Genomic DNA, 20,109 nt, shown 5'->3' on the forward strand with positions numbered 1-20,109 from the left:
TAAAGCATGACAAAGGTGTAGCTGACTCATGGGATCAATTAGAAAGCATCAGTACTTATGCCTTTTGTTCATTCCATTTACTAACAGTTTCTGCGTTTTCAGCGTAAGTGTATCACGGATGTTAAACACCATGCTACAAGGCAAGAGCACACTAGTACTATACAGCAGACAGAATAAATCTATTCTTATCATCATCTATAATTATAACACTTGTTATAAAGCTTGACTATTTATTTAAAGTTTTAACAAATGCACAACGATTTTAACTGAATGCTCATAGCTTCTTCCCAGTGAAAGTATGGCAGCATTTTTTCAATATATATTTTTAACATTCAAAAAGAACTCCCAGAGTTGCCTTACCTAAGCTAAAGACAATCTTAAATACAGCCACTGACTCCAATGCCACCTCAGGTACAGCTTTCCCTCTAAACCTACTATTAAATTCACAAGCAGGAAAAGCCCATGAGCAGGACGACAAGCAGTTTCAATCTCCATGCAGTTTGCCCGTGACAGGTTATTGATAGAAGAAACAGAATTTGCAATACTTACTGAGTGTTTCTCCTGCTGACCCATAACTCCATGGTTAGCTGGGATTGCAAGTGGTTTCATAATGAAGAAACATAAGCTGAACTGAATTTACACATCATGTACCAATTTCTCATGGATGGCAAGTCACCCTCTACGGCGTTAAATTAAAAAGAGAAGGAGGAGGGGAACCAAGCTGGAGCTAAAAGTGTCACTACTGGTAAGCTTAAAACCCCCCTCACACTTGTAGTGCAGAGCAGCAATCCAAACGACAGCGTTAGTCTCCATTTTTGTAACACTGAAAGTCTAAGCATGTCAGGACGTACCGAGCCTGATGAAACCCTACATATCCAGCATCCATCCAAGGGAACAAAATCATTCCCTGAGCCTGAGGAATGTGAAGAAAAGAAAAAGGAGGAAAAAAGCTAAAATGGCTGACTGCACAGAGACTCCCTCAAAAAGGCTTAATACAGTATTATATTAGTCAGGGTGCAGGAACCAGCCTCCAGCATTCAGTCGAGCATTGTTAATACTCCCGTTTCATATGCAATCACACACACTCACAAGCAGCCTCCCCCCTTCCACCACTACCCTCCACTCCCTCAAAATCAGGGCAGAGCACTCGAATAGGGACCTCCTCCCCTGGCTGCTAATGATGCTGACAGAGTAGTGACCAGTGAACGCTGTTCCACTCAGCTAACCAAGTTTGCACAATTAATCTTAACAGAATGACATTGATGGACATTTAATTTTATGATGTCTGTTCCTCGCAATCAAGATAAGCACGTCTACCGCCCAAAGAGTCAGCAACAAAAATACAACACAGTTACACACACAAAAACCCAGAGAATCGTGAGTCTGAATGCAATATGCCAATATAATTACGTTATTGTGCTTACTTTGGAAGACCATGGCTGCAGGCAGTTGGCATAGCAACGCACAAGGAAAGCCATTTCCTGGGTAGAAAGAATGCTTCCTTTTCTAAATAAAAAATTCCTCTTAGGATACAAACGGCATTGCTGCTTCCTGCAGAAAGCAAAGACACTGTAGTCTGTCTCTTAACCTGCACACAGGCACACACTCAATGCAGTTCGAGTGATGTAAGTGGGTTTCTCTCTCTCTCTCCCCTCTCCCTCCCTCTCCCTTCATCCACGAAATACTTAAGTCAAATGGAAGACACATTCCTCGAGGCTCACCCCCTCTGATACTTAACCATTTCTCTCATTAAGGCAGAGATGGACAATGCAGATAAAACAGTAAGCTCTTGCCTGTATCTGGTATCAGCCTCTGAAGATCAAGGCAGCCCCAGAGGGGAGGGATCCGTTCGCTGCTGGCTCCTAAGAATATCACTGAAGTCGGGGTGGAAATGAGGACCCACATTTACCTTGCTAAATCCTAAACTGAACACGACTTTTCATGAAGATGAGGATAAAGCAGAGGGTTTGACATCACCTCCCTTTTTCCCTCCACCCAAAAGAGTGCTGCTGCAGAGCTGTAAACATTGTTATCAAGGATTTATAAACAGTGCACTTGACAAGCTTTCTTTCAGCAGCTTTGTCACTACACAGGCCACAGATGTCCAGAGGCTGTGGCAGGTAAATGTCCAGAAACCCTTTAACACATCATTTAAAGTCTTTCTGAATATAGCTTCTACTTCTCCTTGCACATCAAATACACAAATTCCACTAAAAATCAAAGGGGATGCAAGAGCTGGAAGAGTGTGATATACACATAGCTTTTATATTTCTCCCCTCTGAATTCAATTATATCAAACTCTGAAATTCCCCAGTCACTCCCATCCACACTATACCACTTCTCATGTTATACTGGCAAAATCATACTGCAGAGGAGCTAAAACACAATTGAAACATGTTCAAGCAATAAACTACTGGTCATCCCAACACCAAGTACATCTTAAGTGCCATAAATTCACTTGACACAGGGTAGGAGCAAGCCAGGGCGAACAGGAACATGCCGCTCTTACATTAGGTTTCAACTTTAGTACAATTCTCTAACACATTTACAATACTTTCTTTAAAATCACAGGCCATCGTGCATAAAGTAACTTCAAAGTCTTCTCTTTTTTTCTTTTAAACAAGAACAATAGAAAAAAAAAAGACTTGTTACACACAGGAAAAAATGAATACTACAAACACTGCGTCATGCAATCGGCAGCTGCCTTACAACAAAATAACATGTCCACTGATAATTAGTTTGCTACACACTGATTTCTTTCAGTACTGATAATGACTGGTATTAATAAGTGTATAAAAATCAGTGGAAATGAATTCTAGTGAAGCAAGAAAAGATCCTGAAATATCTATTCTATTTTTTTCCATGATTATTCTGAGAGAACCATTTTACATACAGCACATTTAAAATGAAATATATTTAAATTCATGAGAATTTAGCAACACTTATGTCCTTGGTCATCCAGTATATGCTAAAAGATAATTCATTCTTTAAGCAATCAAAGTACAAATATTAGATTTTTTCTAAAGTCTTTGTATTGTACCAGGGCAACTAACATGATTCAGAAATGTTAAATTATGCTTAAGCCTTCTTAAACTGTCTCATGCAAAGACAAATCAATTTTCTGATAAAACGCTGATCAGAAATAGTAAAGTTGTTCACTCTAGGAAGCTGAGACAAACCATCTCCTGCACAAAATTTAAAAATATTACTTGTTGACAAAGGAATTAAAACCCTCTTGAGTCTGATTTGGTGGCCTTGCAGTTAACACTGTTAGCAGAATTGGAATGCGGGGTTTTACACATATGTCAGGAAACATGAAGTTCTGCCAAGACAGAAACATCTTCCCAGCACAGCAAGGGAGAACACTACTTTCTGAACTCCGTTACATTCATAACTATCAACATGCATTTTACTCTGCATCAGTTGGTATTTCCAACTAAAATCTAGTCTAGGTTCCTATGGCATATGCCTTGAAGAGTAACATTAAAACGTGAACAAAACCACCAAAACAGTGATGAAAGTCAAAATTCCAGATGATGGCACCATCAAACTCTTCCTTACTACTTACCCTGGTCACTCCTTTACTGACTGCTAGTCTAGGTCAGCACCTCTTATATAAATGCAAAATTTAAAGAAACCTAACAGTCTAATTGATGTACATGTGCATCAGACTGATGGAAACATGGTGGTTTCTAAAACAGAGAAAAGCTTCTTCACATTCAAAATGTGAAAAGTCATTTATGTGATTAGGTGAAGAAAACATCGCTCACAGACAGTTTGAGTCAAAACAATTCCGTGAACTAAATGGATAATTCAATTTCCCTATTCCTTCTTCCTCAGCTGCCACTACCTTCCACCAAGTTCCAGGCACAGCGGTTCAATGTAATCATACGTACTGCCCATTATCAGCTCAGAAAATAATTACAAATAAATTATATTTTATTAAAAGCAGAATTTCAGCACATCATTATATGTTTCTGTGAAGAATGAATGGAATTTAAATCAGTGTAAGACTCCACAATGATATATCCTGGAAAGTTTCTATCATAAACAAGTATGAATAGCTTATATAAAACCTAACAAACTTTGTTCACGTGTATTTTAAAGCCCACATAAGAACTCCTTGCTTAAAGTTTGAAAAGAGCAAAACATTTTTTCTAATGCTTTTAGGCAATTAAAATGAGATGTTAATAAACCCAACATACAATAACTGGACATGACAGACTATCCCCAGCTGCTTTCAAAATATTGTATTTATAAAAAAGTTGGCATATCTTTATGAGTCGCAGAAAATAATGTCAAAAGAAACCCCACCTTTCAAAAGTAACTATAAATGTTAGGGCATCCTAACATTGATGAGAAGGCTGAGGGGAGACCTTATTGCTCTCCACAACTACTTGAAAGGAGGTTGTAAAGAGGAGGGAGCTTGCCTCTTCTCCCAAGTGACAGTGGACAGAACAGAGGGTGTGGTCTCAAGCTCCGCCAGGGGAGGTTCAGGCTGGACATCAGAAAAAAAATTTTCATGGAAAGGGTCATTGGGCACTGGAACAGGCTGCCCAGGGAGGTGGTTTAGTCACCATCCCTGGAAGTATTTAAAAGACAGGTGGATGAGGGGCATGGTTTAGAGGTTGATAGGAATGGTTGGACTCAACGATCCTGTGGGTCTTTTCCAACCTAGTGATTCTGTGATCCTTAGACCATTCACAGGATCCAGGATTCATGAACAGTATACTTCTGAGTTTAAGGCAGAAACTGATGTAGACCTCAGCAGTATCTGACAGAAGTCCCACTCTTTTCCCTTACTTGGGTTGTAACACGCAGATATTACTCTCCTAAATATCAACAATGCTTGCAGTATTAAACCTTTCTAGGTTAATGACAAATGCTGCAACAATAGATTACCTCAAATCTTCAGTTACCTTAACTCACAACTATTTACAGGCTTACTTAACGTTTTACAAAGATTACATACACAAAAAACATTCTTTTCTGGAAGTACCTCCAAGCCAGAAGTTCTCAGCACATTTTCCCCTTCCTGGTAAACATACGTATCAATTCTTTTATGTTCAAAATTTTAGGTAAAAGACAACAGAACACTGTAAAGTCACCAAATTTACTGCTACTTCATGACTCCAGTAGCTAGAAAACTGAAAGCAGAGGAAGAAGTCAAAGAAGTAGCAAAAAAAGACCAAAGAATAAGGCAAAAAAATATAATCATTAAGTGCACCCCAAAAACATTCACAGTGAAGAGACTATTATACAGATATTACAGTTGTGTAGGTGGAATATAGACAACTAAATTGAAGAGTTGAAAAATGAAGTACATCATTTTAAGGAAAAAAAGGCAGAGGCATCTTTGCTTTTTCACGCCTCCCTCACTTGGAAAGAAAGAGAAATTTAAAATCTAATTTTAAGCCTAGGGCTTCTGGACACTGTACCAGCTGCGCATGGCAAGGTTTTGGTAGCAGGGAGGCTACAGGAGTGGTTTCTGCAAGAAGATGCTAGAAGCTTCCCCTGTGTCTGATAAAGCCAAAGCCAGCCAGCTCCAAGACAGACCTGCTACTGGCCAAGGCTGAGCCCATCAGTGACAGCGGTGGCACCTCTGTGATAACATATTTAAGAAGTAGGGAAGAGGATGACAGCAAATTTAGCTGAATAGAGGAGTGAGAATCTGTGAGAGAAATGACTCTGCAGACACCAACAGTCAGGAAAGACTGAGGGGGAGGAGGTGCTCCAGGTGCCACAGCAGAATCCCCTGCAGCCCACCTTGAAGACCATGGTGAGGTGGGCTCTCCTGCAGCTCATGGACATACATGGTGGTGCAGACATCCACCTGTAACCCATGGAGAAATCCACGTCAGAGCAGGTGGATGCTTGGAGCAGGCTGTGACCCTGTCAGAAGCCTGTGCTGGACCTATGAAATCCTGGAGAGAGGAGCCCATGCCGAAGCAGGCTTGGTGGCAGGACTTGTGACCCCAGGCGGGACCCACCCTGGAGCAGTCTGTTCCTGAAGGACAGCACCCCATGGAAGGGACGAATGCTGGAGCAGTTTGCAAAGAAATGCAGCCTATGGGAAGGATTCATGTTGTGAAGAACTGTCTCCCGTGGGAGGGACTTCAACGCTGCAACAGGTTAAAAGTCTGAGAAGTCCTCTCCATGAGAAGGAAGGAGCAGCAGAAACAATGTAATGAACAGACCACAACCACCCCATTCCCATACCCCTGTGCTGCTCAGGGGGAAGAAGCAGAGAATTTGGGAGTGAAGTTAAGCCTGGTAAGAAGGGACGGGTAGAGGGAAGGCATTCTTAAGATTTGGTTCTATTTCTCATTGTCCTACTCCAATTTGATTCATAATAACTTTAATTTCCCTGACTTGAGTCTGTTTTGCCTGTGATGGTAACCGGTGAGTGATCTCTCCCTGCCCTTATCTCAACCCATGAGTCTTTCGTTATATTATCTCTCCCCTTTCCAGCTGAGGAGGGTGAGTGATAGGGCAGCTTTGGTGGGGACCTGGCGTCTAGCCGAGGTCAAACCACCACAGATACAAAAGTGTTTCGTTTCCAAGAGTTCTGAATTTCATAATGTTGACACTCTCTCCCTCTTACTAGCCTTATGAGAGGAATTGCTAAACGACAAACTGATGCTTCCATCATATTTAAAAACCACCAACTGAAACCACTAAAATCCCAGAACAAAAATTCACTTCACACGCTACCAGTACATTTAAGTGCCCTATAAATATGAAAGTCTTATTCTAATGTATTTATGCAAATTTACCGACAGTAATTTAAATCTCTGGCCTGGCCAATTTCATGCAAGCATGTTCCTGTTTATCAGTATAATGCTAACATGGGATTCTATAGGCACACCTGTCCTATTCGTATTTTCTTGAGAACTTTAAATAAAACTGTTGGATACAGGAAAATTACCAAATATGTTCTTTCAGGTGAGTTTCTATGACTAAAATACCACTTTGCCCAAAGTATAAAATAATAGTATTTATGAATTTAAAAAAATAATCTGGCAAAGCTGTGGCAATGACATCATTGTAATGATGTTTACCACACTATTTGCAACACCAATGGGCAGTTACAATGGAGCAATGCATAGTGTTTTACTAACACATTTACTAGTGTTACAGACCATTTGAACAAACACCCTTCTGTTGAGCTGTTGCTCCAGATGAATCTATAATCCGGATCTTTAAAATAATGACAAGCCCAGAGCAGTCAGGCTGGTGCCTCAGCTGGGTGGATGCGCCATAGATTGCCAATCCTCCCTCTGATGGCAGATTCGTCACCTTCTGTCCATAACTCTGTTTTCAGTACAGCAAATTTTCTGCTTGCATACTATCCGTATTAAAATGGGAACAAGTTATAGCATTCATTTAAAGCATGCACCATCAAATTCTATTGCATATAATAACTATGTTAGAACAGACATGAAGAAAACTTACAATTGATACTCTTCCCAAATGTGACAAGATGTCCCATTTGCAGAGTACCTAATTCAGCTTACAAAACCAACTTGCACAAAGGTTCACCACTGTAACAGCACTCAAACTCTTCTCCTGATTTCATGTTTATTTATGCTTTAAATCTAGCAATGCTTTTAACAAAAATAAATAAATCAATAGATAATCCAACATATCTTTTGTGTTCCTGCAACACTTACAAGGTCTTCCTTATTAAATTTTACTTGCAAGATCAAATTCATATTTAGTGTGTATGTTTGTGGTCACTTTATGTGATGTTTAACCAGTTTACCTGTGGTTCTTACATAAAGCAATAGGTTATTACTTACAAAAGCCTAAAATTTAATGCATTTAACATGGCTTTTAAAGCTTAGACTACCATGATTAAATGTTAGCAATTCGACATTAAAATTTTATATATTAGGATTCAATTGGCAGAATGGTCACAGATTAATTTGTTTTCCTTAACTGTTTCAGTACTTCAGGAGTGGAAAAAATGTAGCCTGTCAGGACACATTAAGTTTCTCCCAATGTTCATAAAGTTTTCTCACTTTGGTGTAAGGACAAGAGTTTAAGATAACGTGTTAATTAAACCAGAGAACACGAGAATGTTCTTTCTGCTTTCAAACTGTGGGGGAAAAAAAGCATGAAAGTTAAAAAGAAAATGTTCATTTAAGGTAAAGAATTATGATATCAGGCATATAGGACTACCAAGGCCTCTTTAGCAGATCTATACAACACCTTGACATCCACAACTGGTGGAGATGAGGCTCACTACTGAAATACAAATAGCCTTACCATCTTGGAGGAAACACAAAGTAAAACAAAATGCTCACAAAAAAATCCACATATCATTGTGTCCATACCAATTTCACAGCAGGAAATCGGGGACACAATTTCTTTGCTTATGTAAAGCATCCCAAAATTACACTCTTCACTGTATAACAGTAGAGGTAAACTTTAGGGAAGCAGAGTAACCACATGGCTCTTTCATGTGTATCCTACCGATGCACTGTTAAAAAGTATTAATAAAACTCAGATTTTCCTGAGGCCAATAAACTCCCCAAATCCTACACCATTATGTTCTTTACCAGCCCAAATGCATCCTGTTACGCTGACATGTTTGAATAGCAAGGATGACTGTTCTGGCATGGAACTGAATGTATCTGAGATCACCCAAGGCAAGGGAACAATTATTTAATGCTTCAGTATAAAATATTAATCTATTAAAAAAAAAACAGATTTTTTTTTTCAATCTTCTCTAAATGCTACCTGATTTTCAGTTGGGTTTTATTGTTTGTTTATTCATTGGGAGACTTTTTGCAGTAGTGGAGATCGAGCATTTCTGTTTTACCAAATACAATATGTTTTCTAGCAGTTTTCCTTGAACTTACTTTGAAGCTGAAAACCTCATCACCTCATCACTATGCTGAAGGTGCAGACATAGACAGGACTGGCAGAAAAAACAAGTCTGTCATTAGGCTTCCAGATTCCCCAGATAATGGTGGAAATTGCAGTCATTTTTACTGCTACTGTATGTAATGTTGACTCTTTTCTGTCCATCATCTTGAACATTTATTTGGACAACTCCTGAGGTAACCATTTATCTCTGGTGTTTTGAGAAGTTTAACTTTGAAAGGGCTGCTTGCTGTTACGGAGAATTTTCATTCACTTCAATTATCTGTTGGAAGGAAATAACATTTGGTTTTGTCTCTAGCCACAGTCCTATCCGGGGAGACTCTCCACAGAGTCTACTCCAGGGGTTCCCAATTAAAATCAACACTAAAAAACAATTTACATACATAAGATAATTTTCTTTTTGGAGAACTGTCTCCTCACACCCCTGCGTATCCTCCCTGTATTAGGCATCTTGCACTAACATATCTTGATCTATTTGTGCCTTTGTAACTGTATAGAAATAATTTATCCAGACCTTTCACTTTTATCAGGAACAAATCCAATGTAACTTCAGCTGTCCCTTAGTTTTAAAAATCATTATCAAGCAAAATCAGCCACATTGTTTTTAGATAGGAAAAAATCAAAACACAACACTACATCCTTCAGATAGAGAGATCTTAATATAACATTCTAATAAATCCATTTTGCACATTTAATACATTTTTCCCTTGCAATTACAAGATCAGTTATCGAGATATAGAAGTGCTAAATAAAATTAGGTAGAAGTACACTTACCAGACTGAGACTCCCCAATAATTTGATTCTACACTGTTCTGTACTCCAAGATTACTAATCAGAAAAGCTGTCAGCGTGCTTACTTTTAAGATGATATTTTGTGTGCCATGGATTATTTGCAGGCTTTAAAACTGTTAGCTGTAGACCTTTATACTATTAGAGCATTCAAGAGTAACATAGAGAATGTAATTTAGTGAAGTGAAAGGAAGAAAAGGTAAAATATTTTACATTTTAGCACATGCATACACAGGCATGCATATACAAATAATGCAAAACAGAATGAGAGCACAATCTGTGCAGTTTTATGCCAAGCCACATCAATGATACACATAATGCCTCCCAGCTGTTCCAGAGGCATGTCAAAACTTTGCTATCTGAAAATTCAAAGATAAGTAAGCTTAACCAGTCAAAACTAACACCCAGCTCCCTGCGCCCATTACTCGTACAACAGAATACTAACACTTTCACTAGACTTCACATTAAACAACAAAAGTTTTATTTGTTATTAAAAAAAAAAATCTTTCTATCAGAGATGAGTAAATACCAGGAATTAGAAAAAGTGCTCAAAGGTGTCCAACTTCACATCTAAGAACAACTTTGTTTCACAGCAATCTGCGAATGGCTAGATAAGCATGTTAACAGGATGGTTAAGGAGAGGGAAAGAATTCAGGTAACTACCTTGCTTTACTTTTTTAGAAAATACTTAAGAATACACGTGACATTTTTTTAAATCTCCTCAGCTCTAATCAAGTTTAAGTGGTGGAAATTCAATATTTGTATTTAGTTACATTATGAAATGATCAGTTTAGGAAACAGTTATATCTTTTTTTCTGCTGAACGAACAACTTTCTGCTTTGATGACAAACCTCACATTTAGTTTTATACCCTACGTCTCTGAAAAGAAATCTTTTAGATAATATAAAGTCAGTAACAGAATAAAACTCAGGCTACTCTGGAAAATGATACTATTATTAAGCTAAGTTTCACATACATATTGTTATAAAGTACTGGCAACTTTACAAGCTGTAAACAGGACCTAGTGTCATTAATGTATCTTAAAGATGAAACTCAGTAATACTGACAATTCAGTTGCGGAAAATACTGCATAATTTCAATGTTTCTCTTTGAATTTCCAAATCTCATCACAATTACAAATCCATTTAGAACATCAATGTGAGCTCTTCCAAAGGGAATGAAAGAACAGTAAATCCCAATGGATATGAGTCCTGCAGCAGGGATGATGTAATATATAAAAATAGATATCCTTTGATAGAAGCTGCAAGTTGAGTAAATAACACACTGCACGTTATTAATTTTGCATTAGCTTGCCAGTAGACATTACTAAAAGGATGATGAACTAACAATTTTGTTTTGCTTCGGGTGCTACACAAAATAAACTTATAGCACTGCTCATATATTACTAATAATACATAACATTTAAACAGTAATAATCCTTTACAACATGGATGAAGGAAGTCATATAGCAAAACACGTGTTTTGCCACAAAACGCAAGCATTGGGAAGGGAATTACGTATTGTCATTATAACATTACCAGTGGATGTTCCCATACAGAAAACCCCAACTTCTATACAAAAAAATTAGTTAACAGAAACTGCCCTAATTATCTCAGGAATTTCATATTTCAGATAAAATCACCCCACAATTCTTGCAGTGTCTTACTTCAAAATACACTAGTATATATGAGACTGTCACACACTTCAGGAATTAGCATTACTGCATGAATTCAAATATTACATTTTCAGACTATGTGTGTGGGTATATATATATTTTGTATTTTTTATTATCTCCTAGCATGATGAGCTTTTGTTATTTCCTACTATGACTCTTATTTCAAATCATGAGCAAACAGACTAACAACAGCAGCTGCTTTTGAAATTCCACACTGAATTTTGTACGTGAACAAAAGAAACTTAATATCCTTCCTGGTAAAAGGACACTCACACCTGACAATGTTAAGAACTACACCCTTTCTTATATGAGTGGAATGATCAATACAGTATATTGAAATATAAACAACAGAAAGATTAAATAAGTTATTTTATACTGAACCTGTTATCACTAAAGTAAAATTTGTTTGAGCAAACAAACATCCATTATTTATGCAAACGTGACTAAAAAACATACTTGCATACCATGCCACTGCCCATCTGCAATACATTGTAAATTCAGGTATGTGTACAATTGTTTTGAACTATCACTTCTCTGCTTACATTACTTGAATTAATTTGTTTCATAACCAAGAATAGAATGAGTCTAGTTCAATTTTTATTTAAGTGAGATGACCTTTTTGCTTTCATTTTGGGTGTGCCACATTAAAGAACCTTCTCAGCTTCCTTTGTCTTCATATTTTTCCTCTAGTTGGAGGAAAACCCTGTTAGCATCAAGTTCAAACATTATATCTATTTAAACAGCTTCAGCATCCATAACTCATGTGAGCCAAACCCTCAAACATCATGCTTCCCAAATATTTTTGACTGAGCCTACTTGACTAGGATCACCAGTACTTTTTCTGTGCCTTTTTCCTTTTGTAAATAGACTTGCTTAACCCTTCCAAGGTCAAGGATGTTGAAAAAATTGCTTTTTTTCCCATACCTCTCCATATAATTTATAACTTTGCACAAAGCCAAGATTTTAGCATGTTCACACCTCCTTGTTCACTGTCTTATCAAATAACTTTCCAAAACCTTTGATTGGCATCAATACTACATAAATACAATGCACTAACAAGAATATGTTATAGCAAGGTCTGTCAGAAAACTGAAGTCAATATTGTTGAGAACTACCTAAACTACAAGCAAGTACTGCTTATCATCTTGTAAACTTTCACATCACTCAGTAGCCACACACACTGAGTAAAGGGAAACAACTAGGTTTTTGCATCAAATTCAAACAGAAAAAAAATAAAATATTTTATAAAATCCTTTCTAAATGTAGAAATATTACACACAGCAGCTTTGTTGGATTTTAAAGTGTAATTTTACAGAGAAAGGAAAAGGCAAATTTATTTCATAAAACAGAACAATCTGAACAAATTTTCAATCCAGGAATTTTAGACTGTCATTGTGAATATAAATAGTATCGGGGGGGGAAGGCTACTTTTCCAATGCTAGGTATTATTAGTTAAAAGAGAAAGTAGGGACAGGAAGCATGTTTTTCACAATTTGCTACCAAATGAGTAGCTTCAAATAAAATTCAAAAGGACAATACTTTTCTGCCCTTAATGCATCCACACGATGACTGCCTCAGAGTATTGTGCAAGGATAAAATTGTTACATGCCTGTAACTTGGGGAAGTAGCCAGGGTTATTGATGGTTCCATGCCCACTGCTGTTTTCCTTCCAACACCGGATAAACAGATTGTCACCTCATGTGAATCTCAAGCTGAACGGGATAAGAAAGGCTACTAAAGGCAGAGGGATCTTTTGCAGGGATTTCAGCATCTGGCTTTAAAAAGCCCAGCTGAGGATACACAGTAGCAGCAATTTTCATAAGGCTGTTAACTAATTCAAATCTGGACAGATTCTCACAAAGGAAAAAAAAAAGAAAATAAAAAACCACTACATTTTCTGTACACTTTCTGCTAGTTACAGGTTCTGCAGCACTATTTACAGGCTTACCAGCATCCCTCTAAATATTCCCCAGTAAGCTTTGATATTTTGCCTTTAGCAAAGTAAAGACTATGGTACAGCCTAGTAAAACCCCACATCTGAGTTTACATATCAAGTCTAAGGCAGAAGAGAGAGGCTATCACAAACCAGGGAGGTATAAATTACTACTTGCAACATCAGTGCCACTGAAGAACATCATCTTACTTTGGACAAGGTTATTATTCCTTTATTAACTTCTTTTAACTTACACTAAAAATATCATGCGTCATATACATAATAACCAGCTCAGCAACACTGAGACTGGGCATAACCAATGCTTCATACATGTGCTGAAGCAGCCACAAAGTTTATTTGCAGTAAGTTATTACTCGAAGTCTACCCTTTTTAAAATTCTTTCCAAAAGCGACAATTCTAGTTTAAATGTTAAAAAACAAAAATCAGCCTGAAGCAGAAAAAAAGCCATGTAAGTTCTCAGGAGAAAGAGTCTACAGTCTGTCAGTCAAGTTGTTCAAAATAAGGGTTTTTCACTGAAAACATTAAGTAGCCTTAAGTATAAATACACACAGAAAGAAAATCCACATTCAGAAGTTGAAATCCAATTTCTGTTATTAAGAAAGGAGGTGTTAACATTACTCTAGTTAAAGACAGTTTCTGACACATTAGAAGCATAAGCAAGGATTTTTTTCTTTCCTGAAAAAGAACAGATCCATTTTACCAAACTACAAATGCCATTTTATCAGTCTGATAAAACACATTTGTTTTATTTCCATACATTATGAAATTGCTATTCTCCTCATCCTAGAATCAACAACACTTATTCCAAAAATAATATGCCTAAGTGCAATATTCAACAGTAGATTTCACTTCAAATGGCCCTTCAAACATTAGGGTAAGTTATCAAAATACCACAAAGTAGTTCAAATTTCTGTCATAATTTGAGAAGCACATTATGACTCTTAGATATAATATTTTAGTAACCATAGGTTACTTGGGATCATTCCACTAAAAACCTGGTGAGCATTGACCTGAAGATAAGGAACTGAGTTTCCAGGAGAAATGCACCATACATATTGAAGAGATAATTTCAGCATAGACATCACTTGCATATGATACTGGAACCATGCTGAAATGTGAACCTTGTAAGTCTTTTAGATAAAGAAATTAATTGATCAAAGTGACACAGAAGAAAATTTTAAAATAAACACATTTCCTTATAAAATACAGGGAAGAATTGACCAAAGTAATATTTGAGAGAAGGATGAAGTTGAAAAAAAAATTAGTTTTGTTTTTGACTTTATCACAAGAGATCTCAAATATAACAGGAAGGACTTACAACAGCTTGATAAGACACATTCTTATCAAATGTTCTATGTGGTGGATGCTCAGTATTTACTCACTTCATTGTTGACAAATGCAATTAAAAATACAAGTTAAATTCACGATGTCACTCAGATCATTAGATTACTTTGACTGCATTTGAGATTTGATGTCAAGCAAAAATTCTGTATTTTGTTTAGTTTGGCATCATTTCAATATATTCAACTCACTCGGGCACACCTTCCTCTCTGGCTTGGAAAACCTGTGTTTCAAATAATGTCCATTTACACATCTGTTGATGGTAGCTCACAAACCACAGCTTCTTCATACCATATCAGTACACATCATCAGAACAGAAGACAAGCAAGAAGCACAGTTGTGAGCATTCAACTAATAAAACCTTTCTGTTGCTCCTTTGGTGCTCAATTTGTCACACTCCATTTCCCTGTTCTACTGACATACAGGTACTAAGCAACAACACGGGGTCCATTTTTTAGAACAAAATCAAAGATCAAGTTTTCTTTCTCATGGAAGAGATACTTGAGTAAAGTGCCTGTCAAACACTACACCCTTTGCTTATTGTTCTCCATTTTCTCTAAATCACAAGACATCAAAGCAAAGAAGAACGGTCAATCAAGCTGGGCAAAAGGCATTGTGTTGTCGCCAAATTCTAAGTTTACATTAGTGTTTTTACGTCACAGTGAGATTGCTCAAGTATGAAAGCAAAGGCTAGGTGGCAATTTTATGCATAACATTCCATCAGCATTATGATATCACACTGCAAACTCACAAGTAAATTGTTAGTGGACCATACACAGTAAGTTACAATACCTGAGGTTTAGTGCATTCCTGTGAGCCAAAATGAAATGAATGCCATATAGGAGGAAAGGAAAAGATGAACATTATCAGACATGCCATAGTACATTCCACCACTATGAAGATAATGTTTAAATTATGTTAATGAATGTCCACTGTCCCCTACAAGTTGACTCTGTTGCAGAAAGCCATGCCACAACTGAGAGCACTGCATTTAATTTTTTCTTCTTGAAAAGCACAGCCATGCACCTTCATTTAAGCTCTATGTTTCCACAAAGATACAGAAAACTTCCTTCAGAAAACAGTTTGAGCTTTCTGAAGAAAAGCATTCAGAATCTACTGCAAATAAAACATTAATAAATTTATCAAAACAATCATTCTACATGGTAATTACAGATTTAGGCTAAAACAAAATATAAGAAAGTTACACATTTTGTGAAGATTTTAAGGAGCAGTTTTATTATTTTGAATCTCATGAACCTTACATCTAAACCAGAAAACATCCACAAGGAAGAGTAAACTAGAAAGCAATGGCATCATACTAATCTTTTTCAACCTGACTCTAAAACATTCTTTACTGCAATATCTGAATATCTGTGTTTTTTAATACTTCTTTATTTACCCAAAATTAATAAGCAGAATGAAAAAAAAAAAAAAAAAGTTGAGACTCTGACAGATGCTGACCAAAGAATGGACAGGCAACAAACCCACAAAAGATTTGCTATAATGTGCTTTGAATTCCTATGTGTTTTCAACCTCCCACTCCCCTTTCGTTCAGTCAATTTTCAAGAAGTGAAGACTGAAAAAAATTAGGTCAAAGGACAAAATAGGAAGGAAGAAAAGACAATGCAGCCTTTAACATGTATGGCTAAAGCAACAGAAATGATATTGATAGTAGAAGTGAATGAGAGAACAATGTATACAAGATCACCAAATACTGTAAAAACAGGAGGGAATGGGCCAGCAAGGAGAGTCTTGACTACACTGTAAAACTCACTTGAGCTTATTTGACTACTTGCTTTGGATGGGGGCGGAAAGTCAGTCACATGCATCATACTACATATCTTAAAGTAGCATTTAACTATAATTATTGCAAATTTTACAGTTTATTTGGCAATCTCTTCCAACTCAATATGAAATCTCGTTTGCAATGAATTTACCAACACATACACAAAACCATTACCAACTCACACAACAGAATGGCACACAATGGGCTTTTGCTCTTAGTAGCGGTTAAGCTTACAAAAACTCATTAGGCATACCTAAAGTGAAATTTATACAACAGGCAAGGACCTACAAATGCAAATGGCACTATGTGTCATCTAAATATTGCCCGTCTAGAGTTAGATAATAGTCACACTAGAACTATTTGCCAAGCACAACGTACACGTCTAAATACAAACAAAAGTAATTCTTCCTGTAATTCATACAGAGTGTAATTCCGCATATTTAATTTTTCAAAACCAAACCAGTAAGATATTTCATCTTCAAAGGAAGTGAACTGGCTCGATCTGTATTAAATTTAGAGCCAATTAAAACTGCACTGGCAATTAAAACCACTAAAAGCTGTTGTATAAACAAATACAAATTGTTGGCATAAAATGTAATTATTCAACTCATGAGGAAAAGCCTGTATAATTAACAGATGCAATCAAACATCTACACACTTACAGACACACAGTGAATATACAGGGAACTGGCAAACAAGTCAAGGAATAAGGATAAAGAAAGAAAAACTGAAAAAAACTACAACTGCATTGGTTCAAAGACAATATTTTTAAATAACATAAATGCTCTAATCCTGCATATTTATATGCACATGGCTTACATGGTGCAAAATTCAGCCCAATGAACTCAATGAGATCAAATATGCACAAATTTATTTATGCACGTGCCTTTATGGTTCTAGTAGATATGGGGGCTTAAAACAAACAAATTAGAGCCAAACAGCTTTTCCAGTATTTTGCCTACAGGTGAAATCAATACCAAACAAACATTAATCTAACAGCTTTCTCAATTTAAAAGCCATATAAAATACTTTGTAGAACAAGTTTTAATTATTATATTTTCATCTCAGGAAACTTTGAACATGTAAGACTACTCAAAAAAAAGAAATCAAGTAAAATGACCAAATTATCTCCCTGATGATGGCCAGACTAGCTAGCTCACTGACAACCAAGTATAAGGGGCTCGAGGCAGACACCAGTAAAGGTCACTTAGACATTTAAGTTCTGGACACCAAAAAATGACAAATTTAATCCAAGATTTTGGCCTACCACAATGCAGCACAGTTCTACAGGCAACAACTGTTATCATACACATAAACAAGTGCTTAACTTACTGACCTTTTAACACGGTACGGTAAACTATTTATACTGTAACTTAATGTTAGAAGGAAATGAGAACACAGTTTCTTTCACAATTGTAAATAATGACTGGAACATTAAGAAATAATACATGACAGCCACGGTCATAACAAATGTGCTTTCAACTCTGAACTAAGATGCAAGCTGCACACACATTTACATACCGACGGAGCCAAATTTACAGCTCTTTAAGGGGAAGCCTCCCTATAGAAGTACAGTTCTCAAGAGACCAGCAAGTTTAGACATTTTGATTGTTTTATTTTCAGTAATTTTCCTGTTTATGTTTTTGTGAACCGTAAATACAGACAGCTTACCGTATGGTAGCCTCTAGGTAGAGGTGGCTTCCCCATGGGATAGGGGTCAACAGTATCAATAATTGTTTGTCGCTCCCCTTTTTGGTTGATTTTCCTAAATCTTCTTCGAGACTGCCTGTGAGAAGCTTGACGCTGAAAATATTCCTCATTTTCATCCATGTAATCAACCTACAATAGATACAAGAGTGTCATTTCCCACAAGAAAAAGAAATGTTGCTTCTTGTTAGAAACACAACAAATCCTGTTTTCAAAAAACAGTTAGCTTTGGATTTCCTGCATTTTTAGCATTAAGTAGTGAAGCCACTACTAAAAATAACAACACTGATATGAAAGGTATCACTGAATTATGACCACCTTTCAAAAATGAGAGAAAAAAAAAAATCTTCGCTTCCTCTCCCTCTTCTTACTCTTACACAAATACAAACATTTTACCATGCAATACATTACAAAAAGAAAACTGGTATGAAAGAGCAATTGCTAATTTTCCTACTGGCCTCTATTTGTCACCTAGTATCTTCCCTAACCAATCTATGACAGAGGCTTTGCTCTTCAACAGGCAGCACTGGTTTTATTATTTACTTGAGATATTTTGAGGATATGAAAAAAGGATTTCTAGTAGACAGGATTTACATAAAAGCAAATCACTTCAACACAACAACAAGAATAAAAAAATGTTAGATATATTCAAATATAAAAACAGTCTTATCAGTTTCAGAGTCTTCAAAATAGTAAGTCCTAGATTACTGCACAACAGAATATTGCAATGAAAGTGTTTAAACTATGAAATCTGGGTTCCCTGAGAGAGAACAACCTTTTTACAGTAATTTTGCTGAAAATCAACTTCTCTTCTGTATTCACTCTACTAACAGAAAACTTACTTGAGACTAACAGGGTAATGAGAACAAAAAAACTACATGAGGATTCAGTTAGCTCCTCCTATTCAATTCAAACTCCCAGGAATAAAAAAACTACTTCTGAAGATGCAGAGAAAAGCTTATGAGACACTTGACAAGGTTCCTCCATATTTTTCAAAAAGGAAAAGAAATATTAGACAAAATACTCCTAAGAATTTGAATCATGTCTGCATCATAAGTGTCACATAGTAGTTGGCTCATGTCACCAAATACAACTTTCAGTGTACCATTACAAGGGGATGAGCACAGTTCCTGGTTCAGCATGAACTGCTGGTAATGCTTATCCCCTCACCACCAAGTACCTATTTCACATTGGAGATGGTCACACTCACACCCTGCACCTCTTCTGCTTCTCCTCCCTGCAGAGTGGGCTCATCCAGGTCTAAGACTGGAAGTTACTGTGCCCAGCAATCTCTGGGGATGAGGTTCTTACCATTCAAAGTACAACTGTTCCTTTGAAAGGCCAGACTGAAGTTCAGTGTTCAATTTCAGCTTTTCCCAAACTCTAAAGGTTGGGGTTTTTTTGGACTAAGGTGAAACATGTGGGAGTACCTGCCCCTGATCCAGCACTATCTATCAGTCCAGGCTCCTGCTATTGAGTCACTTTCTTTCCCTATGCCTTTCTTTATGTCACTCTTCCCTATAACTTATCAAGGAACATACAAAAGAGAGAGACAGACACCCACGCAGCATACAAATGGGGAGGCTTAACAGGCTGCTGTGTAGGAGCTGCTCCTTTACAAATAGAAGTTAGAGAGTTTTGGTTAAGGATAGCAAAAAAAACAATTGGCATTTTTCACATGTACCTTCTGTGTCTTCTACTATACTGTATTAGCCATATAAGATTATTTTCTTGATTAGAACTGGAATGGGGAGATATAGTAAATATCTGACAGAAAAAGCTACCATTTCACAATCATCTTTATCTACTTACAATGAAATCACAAGGAGTTTAAAACTCAAAAAAGGCATGTCTGCATTGGCATGAAGGTAAGTTTAAAAGCCACTTTTTTTACCCATCAACTTTAAAGAAGTAACTTAATCTCTTCTACAAGCCTGAAGCCATACCAAAATTTCTTGAGCTTCT

At 36.8% G+C, this 20,109-nt stretch overlaps 1 protein-coding gene across 7 annotated transcripts in view; it reads right to left on the bottom strand.

Annotated features, from left to right (window-relative positions):
• Nucleotides 1-20,109, bottom strand: part of RAPGEF2 (Rap guanine nucleotide exchange factor 2) — a 180,483-nt gene that overhangs the window by 70,025 nt on the left and 90,349 nt on the right. For 3 of the 7 annotated variants that reach the window (XM_069855832.1, XM_069855828.1, XM_069855831.1), the window contains exons 6-7: nt 18,109-18,276; nt 15,444-15,461 (exon numbers count right to left, since the gene is read on the bottom strand). In XM_069855832.1, the coding sequence (XP_069711933.1) occupies nt 15,444-15,461; nt 18,109-18,276 (186 nt within the window). Of the gene's footprint in view, nt 1-549; nt 1,050-15,443; nt 15,462-18,108; nt 18,277-20,109 lie in introns of those variants that run through there. The other 4 variants (XM_069855830.1, XM_069855833.1, XM_069855834.1 and 1 more) reach the window with 3 other exon arrangements.

This window comes from Phaenicophaeus curvirostris, chromosome 4 (genome assembly GCF_032191515.1).
Source record: "Phaenicophaeus curvirostris isolate KB17595 chromosome 4, BPBGC_Pcur_1.0, whole genome shotgun sequence".
Classification (NCBI taxonomy): domain Eukaryota; kingdom Metazoa; phylum Chordata; class Aves; order Cuculiformes; family Cuculidae; genus Phaenicophaeus; species Phaenicophaeus curvirostris.